Raw genomic sequence first — 13,912 nt, 5'->3', positions numbered from 1 at the left:
GCATAATCGTGATAAAAATAAAATAAATAAATAAATAATGTTTAGGTTAATATCATACAATGATGCCACAAATGGTACTAAAATATAACGTGCAATTAAAATGATAAACGTAAATTAATTAAAGTAATCATTTATTATTATATTTACTGCAGTGCTATTTTGAGAGAGAAAAAACAACTTCCGGAACGTGTGGAAGAACTTTATTATGATTATTTTGTTGGGGTAGTTTTTAAAAAATTAAAATGGCAACGATAGTAAAGCAAGAACCTTTAGAAGAAGTTGACTTGGAGACACGGTTACAATTTAATTATATATGTTTATTTTACATCATGATCTTATTAAAAAAGTTTTCAGAGAGAGAGAGAGACAGACACTGAGACAGATAGCTCGAGTACTCTTGACTGTAAGAGAGCTAGACGGACATTTGGACATAAATACGCTCTCATTACAGTCAGAGACCAAGCTATGTTTTTTTTTGGCAATTCCCGACAACCAAAAAGTTGGCACAGATTCCACTCTAATACCGTTATTAAATACCACAACAATCCTATGTTTGACGTCAAATACCTTTACATTGATCATTTTCGAGTTAACTGATTAAAAAAAAATCCACATATTAATCACTAATACACATAGTACAGAAAGAAATCCGACAGCACCCACATTCAGCTATGCTTCGTGACACTCCGTCGCAAGAATTACAAAGCTCGGTGACCTATTTCGTAATGTAGATCACATGATTGCGCACTGGGCGGAATGGCTGAGTGGGCGATCATGTGACGCAACGTCACGATATAGGTCGGCGAACTTAGAATTCTGCTGTCCGGAGTTTGCCGAAGCTTAGCTGAATTTAGGTGCTGTCGGGTTTCTTTCTGTAGTGTGTGTATTAGTGATTAATATGTGGATTTTTTTAATCAATTAACTCGAAAATGATCGATGTAAAAGTATTTAACGTCAAACATAGGATTGTTGTGATATTTTTGGTTGTCGGGATTGCCAAAAAAATACATCGCTTGGTCTCTGACTGTAATGAGAGCGTATTTATGTCCAAATGTCCGTCTAGCTCTCTTACAGTCAGAGTACTCGGGCTAACAGACAGACAGACAGAGTATGAATGAATGACACTTGACTAAGAAGTTTTTGCATAGTGGTGGGGTGGATTGTTGGTTTTATGTCAGTCTTTCTGCCCCACAGGTTGTGCAATACTTTTCTTAATGTGTACAGCGAGTTGCTTCCCAATATTTAGCATATTTAAAATGGTTGGGTACTTTTGATGGTTGTCTTTGAAAGATTTATTTTGTTAATAATGACATAAGTACTTCAATAAGGATTTAGTGAGTATGGTAGGTTATACATTTTTGGTTTGTGTGTCCATTTGTTGCACTATTTCGGTTGAGAAACGTTTGAAACATGGTGCCACAAATTTTGAATACAGGGCACAATATTTCACAAGAACCATTGTTATGTTTGTGTCTCGGTTATGCAACTTTAAAATCACAAGAACCACCAAATCGGTTATATGGTTAACAATTACATTCTAAAATTAAAAGTACCATATATCAGTAATGAAAGTGAAAATCAGTTTATGTTTTTAAATACATTTGAACCACCATTGTAGCATAGAACCATAGTTCAAGTGCTTTAGGATTAGGTAGGCCTAACACATTGGTTTTGAGAACTATATTTATGCAACCGAACAATCAATTACCTAAGTAAAACTCATGTTAACTGATTTTCGGTTACCTGAGATTTTGAAATATTGTCCCCTGGAATACCAGCTACATATAGGGTATGTAACAAGGTTCGGACATAGAAGAACCACACATTTTACATCCCTTCGGACTACCCCACAGTTTTCTTGACATTTTGTTTTGCAATTCATAAATTTACTGAGCTGAAAATTTCTACATAGCCTTATCATGTAGCCTACTCAGCTACAGATAAAATTTGACTTTCATGGTGAAATACAAATTGTTAACAGTTATTCCCCTTGAACTTAAGAGAAAAGAACAAAACTTGGGCCCAGTAGGCAACATGTATTTCTGTAAAAGTGCTGTCAAAATGATTGTTGTGTAAGAAGCTAAAACGAAGGTGTGGAAAGTGTCTGTTGTTGACCTTATTGAAAATGGACCAGGAATAAATGTTTAAAAAGGAACCTGTCATCTTGAGGGGTATGGACCAGGCTGTCCAGGTCAAGTCATAGGGTTTTACGTACACATTTAGAGCAGGCTGTTATAGTGCATGCCCAGGCTCCCCTCCCCATGTTTTCCTCTCTTTACGTAGGTCTGCCCCTGGATATACTATGTAACCTATCTACCTATTATGCATAATTATGCATCCTGTGTGTTCAGGACAGTGAGTGCTAGCAGACAATTCACATTCAGCTAGGGTTCAACTTAGGCACAAAAAACATTCTAACATGTGACTGCGAATGCCCACCATTCTGAACATGTCTCCAACATATGTGTGTGTGTGTGTATATATATATATATATAATATATATATTTCTTCATTTTTAAATTCTGTTTTCAGAATAATGGGTCTCTGTCAACAGAATCCGGACGGTGTAAGTGATGAAACGATTCAGTCCGAGATGCCGCAGTGTGACGTGAAACAGCGGGTGATGGCTATCAACAGACTTCTCTCTACAGTAACTATCAACACTCATTCAGTCATATTTATTTATTTTTCATGCATTTTTCGATCCAGCCATTGCTGTGTTATCCTGTCAGTGGGATGGTGCATATAAAAGACCCCTTTCTGCTAATCGAAAAGAGTAGCCCATGAAGTGGTCTAGGATTGATCGCTATCTGTGGGCCCATTGGGCTATTTCTTGTTCCAGTCAGTACACCCCGACTGGTATACCAAAGACTCTGGTATGTGTTATCCTGTCTGTGGGATGGTGCATATAAAAGATCCCTTGCTACTAATTGAAACATGTAGCAGGTTTCCTCTCTAAAACTACGTTTGACATCCAATAGCCAATGATTAATAAATCAGTGTGCTGTAGTGGTGTAGTTTAATAACAAAACAAACTTTAATGTCAAATTAAAATTTAAGCACGGTGTCCAGAGCATACCATGAGCAGGGAACATTTTGTTTTAAAATGTTTAATTAGTGATGGTTGGTGAATTTTTTTAATAATCAGGCAGGGCTAGCTCTGGCACTCGCTAAATTCGCCAATTGCAAATTTTAAACGCAACTGGCAAATTTTATTTGAATTTGGCGAAATAATTTTATGTAATGATTGATATTTTCTTGAAAATAATGGTGGGTTTCTGCTATTTTTAGAGTTTAACGGATAACTTTGGCAAAATTTTCTATACTCCCAGAGCTAGCCCTGAATTCAGGGGAGCTATGTGGTGATCATGATGGGATACTGAACCAAATGTTCCTTACTCAGCTATCTGGGCTGTCTACCCAGGACAGGATGGTTAGTGGTTAGTGAGAGAGAAGTTAGTAAAGTGGCCTTACACCTCACCGTTGAGTCTTTTAAACTCGCTGTAGGTGAGAGCTGGTACCAGGGTCAAGTCTTCTAGAATTTTAATCAAAATCCACTAGCCATGGGATCAGTGATTAATTTTTTTTACTAGCCACGATTAAAAACATTCACTATCCCTACTTTAAGTAAATACAATTTTACTAATAGGAATAATCTGAAATGTCCCCATAAGAAGGATTTGATTGGGGTGGATGGGGTGGGGCAGGATATTCAAAATTACAAATACACTTAAATACATTATTTGACAACTTCTTTGTTTTTCACTGGCCGTCGGGCATGATGATAGTAGTTATTTACTAGCCCAACATTGAATATCACTAGCCATGGGAGTGGGGCTACCATAATCTAGAAGTCCTGCAAGGTGCAAACCCAGCTGATAACCTACCATCTTTTAGGCCAATAGTTTTACCACTATGTCTCTGAGACCTGTACAGAGGGGCGGGATGTAGCTGAGTCACTCACTTGCTGTGTGGTCGGTCTGGGATCGATCCCCGTCGGTGGGCCCATTGGCTATTTCTCATTCCAGCCAGTGCATCACGACTGGTATATCAAAGGCTGTGGTATGTGCTATCCTGTCTGTGGGATGGTGCATATAAAAGATCCCTTGCTGCTAATCGAAAAGAGTAGCCCATGAAGTGGCGACAGCGTGTTTCCTCTCAATATCTGTGTGGTCCTTAACCGTATGTCTGACGCCATATAACCGTAAATACAATGTGTTGAGTGTGTCGTTAAATAAAAACATTTCCTTCTTCCTTTTTTCACTCAGTACATTTGTTTCATTTTAATAATATGCTTTGCAAAAATAATTATAACATTGAAGTCCTGGGTGAAAAAAATCCACTTCAAAAAAAGAAAGAAAAAAAGGTTTGGTTTAATACGACAAATTAAATAACAAATCGCCCACTTTTTTATAGTTAATAATTTCTTCTTTTATCATATCTTGTAAACAGAACCAGATTTATTATTCTATTTGATTTCATTACTTTAAAACTAGCAGAGTATATATCTGTAAGTACTAAATTTATCATATAACATTAGTATCAGATATAAATTACTGAATTGTTGTAGATATAAAATTTGGCATGTCTCCTTACTGTCAAATAATATCTTATTTACTTATTGCTTCCTGTGGAGACTTTTCACTAACACTAAATATACCCCAATTTCATCTGTTGGTAAGAGCAATGTGTTGAATGCGTCGTTAAATAAAACATTTCTTTCTCTTTCTTTTTACTTGTAGGGTCGAATTGATCTGCTTAGAAGTGGGAACAAGTTGGTGTATCGACTCAAAGACCCAGATGCTGCAAAGTAGGATGACAATATTTATTTACATATATATCATTTGATTTCATTTCAACTTATTTTTGTGTTTATATTCAATTAAGGTTCAAGCACTCTGTCATTGGTACAAGCACTCTGTCATTGGTACACACCTCAGCTATCTGGGCTGTCTGTGCAGAACAGTGGGTTAGTTGTTAGTGGTTAGTAAGAGAGAAGTTGGTGTAGTGGTCTTACACCTACCCATTGAGTCGTTAAAACTCGCTCTGGGTGGAAGCTGGTACCAGGCTGCGAACTCTGTACCTACCAGCCTTATGTCCGATGACTTAACCACGACACCACCAAGGCCATTCCTACATATATATAAATATCATCAAGTTGTAAAGCTTAGTTAAGTTACCTCCCCTTTGACATAACAATGTAAATAATGTAATACCAAATGAAGGCTGACAATATGAATGTACCATGTTGGAGTGTATTTTAGTTTTTAATTCGGTGTTTTATTATCATTAATCCTATAACTGTTAGGTACAAATGTACATGGAAATATATTTACAACAAAAGCCTGCCCAACAAAGCACTGTTGGTAAAAATCCAACTGTCACATTTTGGCACATTTGATAAAAAAAAATCTGTATCCAAATTGAATTAACCAAACAGCCAAAATGGCTCACAATTTTCTTCGTTATCTTTTTTGGCAAGTAATTAATGAAAAAATATTCACAATGTTCAACTTTAATTCACATATGAGGATTTGGAGTACAACTGCTTAATCCCCGAGTCATTTTTTAGATGGCTATATAACACATGTTTCACTGTTGTCTGTTAACATCAGTATTTTTAAAACCATATGCATCTTGTGTATGCATTTCCTACATTTCCTGTTTCCTCTCTATGTTGATGTTTTCAGAGAGGTGAAGGGAGCTGATCACCAGGAAAAGGTTGTCTATCAGATTATCAAAGAGGCCACCAATAAAGGTAAAAATAAAGAGATCCTAGAATGGGATGGCCTAAATTCTTCTACTGCATACTCCTCTGTAGTACTGGTTACGTGACTGTAACTTCTTTCTTTTTTTCTTCGCTGTGTGATTCAGACGTCTTTTATTTGGCTCTGTTATTCAGTAGTTTTTTTTTCGGTTTTTCTTTTTTTTCTCTCGGATTGTTGTATATTAGACTTGTGTTACATGCTCTTGCAACATTATTGTCATACTTATTTGGTGTAATTCACTTGTTTTACATGTGGAAATTTCAAATTTACTTGTATGTGTATGCCGGTCAGCGTGGTGTGGAATTGTACAGACTTATGGTTTTTCTTTCTATTTCACAGATTGCAATTATCATGTCTGATTCAAGTTCTATTCATGTTGTATGTTCGTTGTACATTTACGCTGCAAGAAGTTCATGGCGGGCGACAACCCCCCCTGAACTTTGTCCCGGCTGTCGGCCCTAGTGTGATTGTGTGTTAGTCTTACTGCGGCTGAAATTGCTGTCTGCCAGAAAGTGGTTACCACTTGAGCTAAGAAGACAGAGACCACCACAACGGCTGTTTTGGTTGGACAACTTTCCATAGCAGAATCTGTTGCTGAGATTTTGAAGACGATGTTGCCGACCATGTTACAAGAGACAATAACTGCCTTTAAGATGACTCAGGTCACCGCGCTGCCAGTGGCGGTTCCAGTTCCGGTTGTGGCGCAGCCTTCACTTGGTTTGTCGGTGTGAGAACTTCCCCGTTCTCAGGCTGTGACTTTACCATCAAAGACACGATTGGCTACCGTATCCCGGGATCCAGTGGCTCCATCGGTACGGCGATCTTCCCACTCGTCTTGGGAGAAGACGAAGACTCCATCGTCTCATCGGAGCTGTGAACGGAGCCGTTCACGCAATTCATCATTTTCACCACAGGGTCCGCGGAAACAATGCAAGGGAACATCTTTTCGTCGGCAGCCTTTTCAACATTTTCCTGACAGAAAGCCCTCCGGTCCTCCTGCCCGTTCACAGACTAAGCCCAGTCGACGTTGGCGCCAGCCGTCCAACGTTGGGCTCTTGTGAATCCCCCACCGATGTTCGACTGCCCCTCACTTTGAGTCAGGACACTGATTGCACCTTGGTGGAAATATCCAGTGTCTGAAGCCTACTACGTCATTACTGGCGGAATTGGGAAGACCTGTGCAATGATGGGTATGTCACGACGATATTGAGGAACAGATATCTCCTGCACTTATCTTCAAGACCACCCATGACTCTCTCACCGAGGGAACCGTTCCATTCTGGTTGTCACATCCGGGTGCTCCAGGAGTCCGTGGACAAAGGCGCAGTGTGACAGATCCCATTGGCCAGTCTCACACCGGGATTTTATTCGGACATCTTCCTGGTTCCGAAGAAAGATTCCTCCAACCTGTGGATTATCCACAATATGTTTTTTTTTAATGACCACAACTTACATCTTCCTCCAGCTTTCAATATGTTGACAGTTCGCGATTTCCTGACAGTGGTACAACCAGGCGACTGGCTGACATCGTTAGACCTGAAAGATGCATATCTCCATGTTCCGATACTCACCGATCAGCACAAATATCTTCAGTTTGTACTCCAGAGCAAACACTACGAGTGGACAGTCCTGTCTTTTGGAATATCTGTGGCGCCGTGGCTCTTTACCTGGATAACAGCTCCGATGTTGCGATATCTACATCGCAGCGGTATATCCTTCTACCCGTATCTCGACGACTGCCTCATGAAATGCCAGAGCAAGTCTCAGTTATCGGTTCATGTGGACTTTGTCCTGCCTTTCCTGCAACATCTTGGTTGGATTGTCAATCTCAACAAGTTTCGGTTGTAACCAACATAGAATCTGCAGTTTACTGGAGCTTGACTTTGACCAGACCTTGCCTTGGTTCAGATTCCAGTCAACTGCTGGGTCAAGATTCGAATCATGCTTACCAGGGTCTTCGCTGCTCCCATGTCTTTCCATAATTCGCAGTCTTCTGGGCCTCTTGACATCGGCACAAGATTTGACACTGAGGTTGCCTCCAATGCATATCCTGATGGCTATGTTTTTCCACCCTATGAGAAGCCGCATGAGATATGGCATACTGGCTGCAGGTCCGCTTCAGTACCTGAGAGTCATGCATGCCATCACTGACGGATGCCACCATAACGGTTGGTGTTACTAACATCACCTGCATTGGTTTGTGACGGGCATCCCACAGAGGGAGGCTTACTATGGTCGGCCTATTCTTCCACTGTGTCACTCTTTCCGGTCCTTGGGGAAAAGACAGGTGCACCTTCGGAGTTCGGAACCCACCACCGTCTGTTGAATGTTGCATTTGTTTGAGGACAGATGATGTTAAAAAGAAATGGAGAAAACTTGAGGTGTTTTCTCTTTTATGGATACATTACCTGTCCTCAAGGATTTATTATTGCCTGAATTTCCCCGCTTTCTGTTCTCCGTGCGATGCGCTCAGGGAAAAAGAAGGAAGTTAGTCATGTGACCGGTACTACAGTATGCAGTAGAAGAATTTAGGCCATCCCATTGGCTGTTGGGATGTTCAAACCAGACTACTAGCCATGGGGGGGGGGGGGGGGTGCACTTGCTTGATGACAAGTTTTCTCCAAACCTTTAGTGGGGATAAGACGTAGCCTAGTGGTAAAGTGTTCACCTAATGTGCAATCTGTTTAGGATCGAACCCAGTTGGTGGGCCCATTGGGCTATTTATCATTCTAGGCCAGTGCATCACGACTGGTATATCAAAGGTCATGGCATGTGCTATCCTGTCTGATGGATGGTGAAAATGGTGATTAATAAATCATAGTGCTCTAGTGGTGGTGTTAAACAAAAAAACAAACCCCGTTTACACTGTAGGCAGTTTACTACAGAGAATGAATCTGGATAAGATTATTAAAAGTAATAAAATTGCTTGGGAAATATGATAATTTAGTAATTTGGTAAACATCGTCTGTCATGAACACTCATACAATATCCTCTATTAGTTGTTTTAACATGCAGTAAGATGAATATTCATGGATGACTCCAATTCAGACGAATCATTTAATTCAGAAGAATTGTTATGTGTGTTTTAGGAATCTGGATCCGAGACATCCGCTACAAGAGTAATCTGCTGATGACACAACTCAACAAAATTCTCAAGAACCTGGAAAGTAAAAAACTTATTAAAGCCGTGAAATCTGTGGCGGTAAGTAATATTATCAACTTCTCAGTACTAATGGCAATGAAAATGAATGTTTTAACGAAACCCAGCATAAAAACACACACCAGCTATTGTGTATCACAAAAAGATAAGCACATGGAAATATTATTTATACAATTATGTCAAAAACACAGTGAAAAGAGATGTGTGGGAAATGCAATACAATACAAATATTAAGGTACATATAAGTATTTTAAAATTTTGTATACAAATTAAAGGGTTTTAAAAACATTAAAATTAATTCAGGCTGGAATTTAAAAGATTCCAAAACATTTCTGTTGCCAAAAAAGATCATTTGTCGATAATACTCCACCAAAATGCACATGTATACTGATAATGTTGACACTGAGGAGGAGGGTCTTTTTAAAAATAAATGAGTACTAATGGCAAGGCATGAGGCAATATCTGACTCAATAGAGTGCTCACCTTAGGTGCTTCAATTATTGTTCCATTCCACACATTACCCGATGACTGGTATATCTAGACTCTTGAGGCATGGTGCCATACCATGCTAAAACAAACATGGGAAAACACTATGCATTAAGATGAACATTGATATTAACTTCTCATCACTAATGTCAAGACATGAGGTAGTATCTAGCTCAATAAGCTCACTTTAGGTGCTTGCATCATAGGATCAAACACCATCTCTCTTTTTTTTCCCCATCCCAAACAGTACCCAAGTGAGTAAAATATCAAAGGCTGTGGTATGTGTGGAAGAGTGCATATAAAAGATGCCTTGCTACTAATAGAAGAAGAAATTTAAAGCCATAGCTCAGAATTTCTCCCTCTCCCCATCCATCCGTCCATCCACATATCCATTCATTCACCCATCCATCCACCTATCCATCCATCCACATATCCATTCATTCATTCATCCATCCATCCATCCATCCACATATCCATTCATTCATCCATCCATCCACCTATCCATCCATTCATCAACCCATCTATCTATTCCACCTATCCACCTACCCACCCATGCATCAATGCATGCATGCATCCATCCATCCATCCATCCATCCATCCATCCATCCATCCATCCATCTGAACTTATTTGAACCATCAGATGGATGGATAACAAAGATGGTAGTTTATTCTGTTTATCTTCCATGCCAGGCCTCCAAGAAGAAGGTGTACATGTTATACAACCTTGAGCCGGACCGGACTGTGACTGGTGGATCGTGGTACAGTGACCAGGATTTCGAGTCGGAGTTTGTCGAAGTTCTCAATCAGCAGACGTACAAGTTCCTTGAACAAAAGGTCTGGTCAAAAGAATGAATACTCCATGAACAATACTCCACCTCATACTTAAATTAGAAACAACTTTCATCTGGCTTACCATGTTTGCAGGTTTTTGTTTCATCATTATTTTCTAAACTTAAAATTACAAATTCAACAGCCTTTCTAACCCTGCTATCCCTCTTCCCAGCAGGAACTATGATGATGTGTCCAAGACAGGCATGCTTAAACCTTCAATTGATAGAAATACATGGCAAATGATTGGTTGGCTGGTTTCATGCTTCATTGTTCTAACAGTATGAAGTCAATTTTGCTTCATTGTTAGAATTTAAATTTAGAGTGCTTAAAAGTCCTGGAAAATGACACCATAAAAGTGTGTCAACCCTGTGGCTGTCATTTGAAGCATTTAAAATAATGGTATTTGTGGTTATTAGTATGTTGTTTTTTGTGTGGTAAATTGAGAAATGTACAGCAAATTTGATGAAATATTCCCTGTTAGTCACCAACACTAACTTAGTGTCAGCATTGGATTTATAAATTTGTGTCCCTTACTAAACGTAACAAAACAGCCATGTTATATTAAAATCTTTTGTTTGGATTGCAGTTTTTATGGGTATTTTAAGTCTTATAAACCTAAGAACTGTCTAAGAAAGATGGTATGTGAAATACAACCTGCTTTTAAATTTAATATCAGTGTTCGAGATTAACGGTATCCCGATATCCCGGGGATACAAGAATTTAATTTTGGATACCAGACTTCAAGAACCCAGTATCCCACCGGGATGCCATATAATACTAAATTCTCAGGTGGGATACCAGATTTTGCAATGTTAGTATCCAACTGGGATACTGCCCAAAATATTTAATCTCGAACACTGAATAATATGTATGCTTTTATTTTGTCTTGTAGCATGTTGCAGCTTGTGAAACGCAGTTAGACCCAATTTCACAGAAAAATTCAGCATTCGCTCCATCCAAAGATGTGTGGAAATTTATATCAGAATTAGGAATTAGTAAGGTAAGATGTTGGTTTTATCAAATTGCACATTATATTTGTGATCAATGCCTTGTAATAAGTGTTCCGAAGGAACATATTACCAACATTTGCATTTGAAAAATATGATCGCAATTGCTTGTACTTGGATAAATTTAATCTGAGGGTGCAAAACACCTTGCCCAATTCCATCAACTGCAAGAAAAGTAATTTATTAGTGTAATTGTTTTAAAATGAAATAACAATAAATCTGACAAATTGCAGGTTGCAACTCAATTTCATTCCAAATATTTACTTATTTTGAAGATTGTAATTTCCCTCTCCTCAAAATTGTTTGGAGTATGATTTTTCGGTCCTGTGTTTTTTCTGTTCCGTGCTTTTCGAAAACAAAATTCTGAAATTAAAACATTGCCCCCACCCTCTAATATTTCATGACTAATGGTGTCATAAACAGAAGAATGCTCACCTGAGGTGTTGTTTGGTCATAGGATCAATCGTCCTCAGTGGAGAGACCCAATTTCCAGCCAGTGTCCTATGGTATGTGTAATCCTGTATATGGGAAACAGGCAGGTTAAATGGATGTACTTTCTAGTGATTTGGACAATTTAAAATGTTTTATTTAAAGGCCCTTACAACTGCGTTTTTCAGGTTCAGCTATCAGTAGAAGATATTGAGACTATTCTAGACACATTAATATTTGACGGTAAAGTGGAGCGATCCATAGTGGCAGGTGCTGGGGGGTCAGGTGACAGTGGCCAGTTGAAGCTGTACAGAGCAGTCAAGCCACTTATATCTCCCACTGGACTCGTCAGAATGCCATGCGGAACCTGCCCAGTGAGTAATGTAATTAGTGTAGTGATTCATGTCTAAACCAGATCATGTTGGGGACCTGATATTTCTTCTTTTATGTTGTACGCTCAGACAGGTATCTGTCATATGAGTGGAAATGCATTGAGCTGCGGTTAGACACCTCCTCCCTACAAGTAGTTTGGCTCAGCTCATCCGTCTTCGGCAGTGGTCCATATTAGTCTAGCCTCTACCCTTCAACCAATCCAGCCTGGGTGGCCCTACCAGGAGTCGAAGCTCCCACTGGCATAGCTCTCTGGGTCATTGAGACATGCAAGCCACCTCAGCACAACAAGGAATGGACCATGAGGTGGTGATATTTATTCAATTTAGACAGGGTCTGGTGTTTAGAGGATCGCCTTTAAAAAAAATAAAATTCATGGGCCATGAAACCTGGCCGGTTTTGACAGGATTCCAGCTTGTTCTGGTCCAGTTTAGACTGATTTTACTGTATATCATTGGCACTTATGAGATATCACTCATATGACTGTTATTAGACTGAATGTGTATGCTGGACCGTAAACATATCGATGTGACATTATATTTGTACATTCATAAATAAATATTTTTATAAGCAAAGTTAAAATTTCCTGTATGGTGTGCAGTAATTAGAGGTGACATTCCAGTTACTGAGGCACCGTCATAAAACAGCTCCTTATAGGTTGTAATCTGAATTTTTTTTTCTTCAATATTATCATCAAGTGGTACAGAAGATACATATTAACTTCTTAAAATCCAATAAATTTCAAACATTTATACCTTCTAAAATGTATGACTCAGTTTTCTTATTTTTCCCTCCCTCATGGAAACCTAATAATTACATTTAGTGCCTTTGGGTTTTTCCCCCATCCCAACCAGGGCCCTACAAATGGTACATCACAAACCATGATAACAGTAGGAGTAGCCTTCTTGTTCATGCATAGATCTATGAGTGGGGTGCTGGAGGTTCACACCTCTCCTTCAAACTCCTAAATACACTAAAATTCCAGGGACGAATTTACAAAGCCTGTTTGTCTTACACACATGTAACTACAGTACATGCATTTCATTCTTAAATTCCTGCATTTAAGAAAAACAAACATCAAAAAATTCGGCCCTCATTGTTTAACACATTCATATACTTATGGTTAATTTAAGTTGGGTTTTTTGGGTGGTGGTGCTGGCCGTTTGGGTATTTTAGTGACAATGCTCGGGGTTTTTTTATGCTCCCTATCCCTATAAAATCCTGCATGTGCCACTGTTATAATTCAGTCTAGAATGTAACATTACTAACAGTTGTTGTTTATTTCAGGTTTTCCACCAGTGTCACGAGGGAGGCGTGATATCACCGTCATCGTGTGTGTATATGAAAGACTGGCTCGACTGCTGACTGTGGCTCGACTGCTGACTGTTGCTTGTATTAAGAATCATGTTAATAATATCAGTATATATAATTTATTTTATAAATTATTTAGTTTGTTGTTTGTCAAGTGCTACACACAGGCCTGTAGTGGCAAGATTTTCTCAAGTCTAGTAGTAAAGGAGTTTAGTAGGTGGAAGGAAATGTTTTATTTAACGACACACTCAACACATTTTATTTACAGTTATATGGTGTCAGACATATGGTTAAGGACCACACAGATATTGAGAGATGAAACCCGCTGTCGTCACTTCATGGGCTACTCTTTCCGATTAGCAGCAAGGGATCTTTTATATGCACCATCCCACAGACGGTAGTACATACTGGCTGGTAATCGGAAAGATTAGCTTACATACTGGCTGGAATAAGAAATAGCCCAATTGGTCCACCGACGTGGATCGATCCCAGACCAACCATGCATTGAGCGAGTGCTTTACCACTGGGCA

General features: G+C 39.0%; 1 protein-coding gene across 1 annotated transcript; it reads left to right on the top strand.

The window, feature by feature from the left end:
• Positions 1-157: 157 nt before the first annotated feature.
• Positions 158-13,513, top strand: LOC121370133 (DNA-directed RNA polymerase III subunit RPC6-like). Its single transcript, XM_041495241.1, has 9 exons — positions 158-295; positions 2,533-2,650; positions 4,743-4,810; positions 5,691-5,758; positions 8,858-8,970; positions 10,105-10,248; positions 11,138-11,245; positions 11,870-12,055; positions 13,359-13,513. Exons 1-9 carry the CDS (start codon positions 243-245, stop codon positions 13,434-13,436), a joined length of 936 nt encoding a protein of 311 aa, XP_041351175.1. The 5' UTR covers positions 158-242; the 3' UTR covers positions 13,437-13,513.
• The last annotated feature ends 399 nt before the right edge of the window (positions 13,514-13,912 follow it).

This window comes from Gigantopelta aegis, chromosome 4, assembly GCF_016097555.1.
Source record: "Gigantopelta aegis isolate Gae_Host chromosome 4, Gae_host_genome, whole genome shotgun sequence".
Lineage (NCBI taxonomy): Eukaryota > Metazoa > Mollusca > Gastropoda > Neomphalida > Peltospiridae > Gigantopelta > Gigantopelta aegis.
Note: the sequence above shows the minus strand (reverse complement) of the source record. Positions and strands in the feature narration are given on the sequence as shown.

Excerpts from the sequence above, each read along its gene's own strand:
- LOC121370133 (XM_041495241.1), top strand. The coding sequence starts at position 243 with ATGGCAACGATAGTAAAGCAAGAACCTTTAGAAGAAGTTGACTTGGAG. Across the intron at positions 296-2,532 it reads GAAGTTGACTTGGAGACACG|AATAATGGGTCTCTGTCAAC; the intron begins GTTACAATTTAA and ends TTCTGTTTTCAG. Across the intron at positions 10,249-11,137 it reads ACAAGTTCCTTGAACAAAAG|CATGTTGCAGCTTGTGAAAC; the intron begins GTCTGGTCAAAA and ends TTTGTCTTGTAG.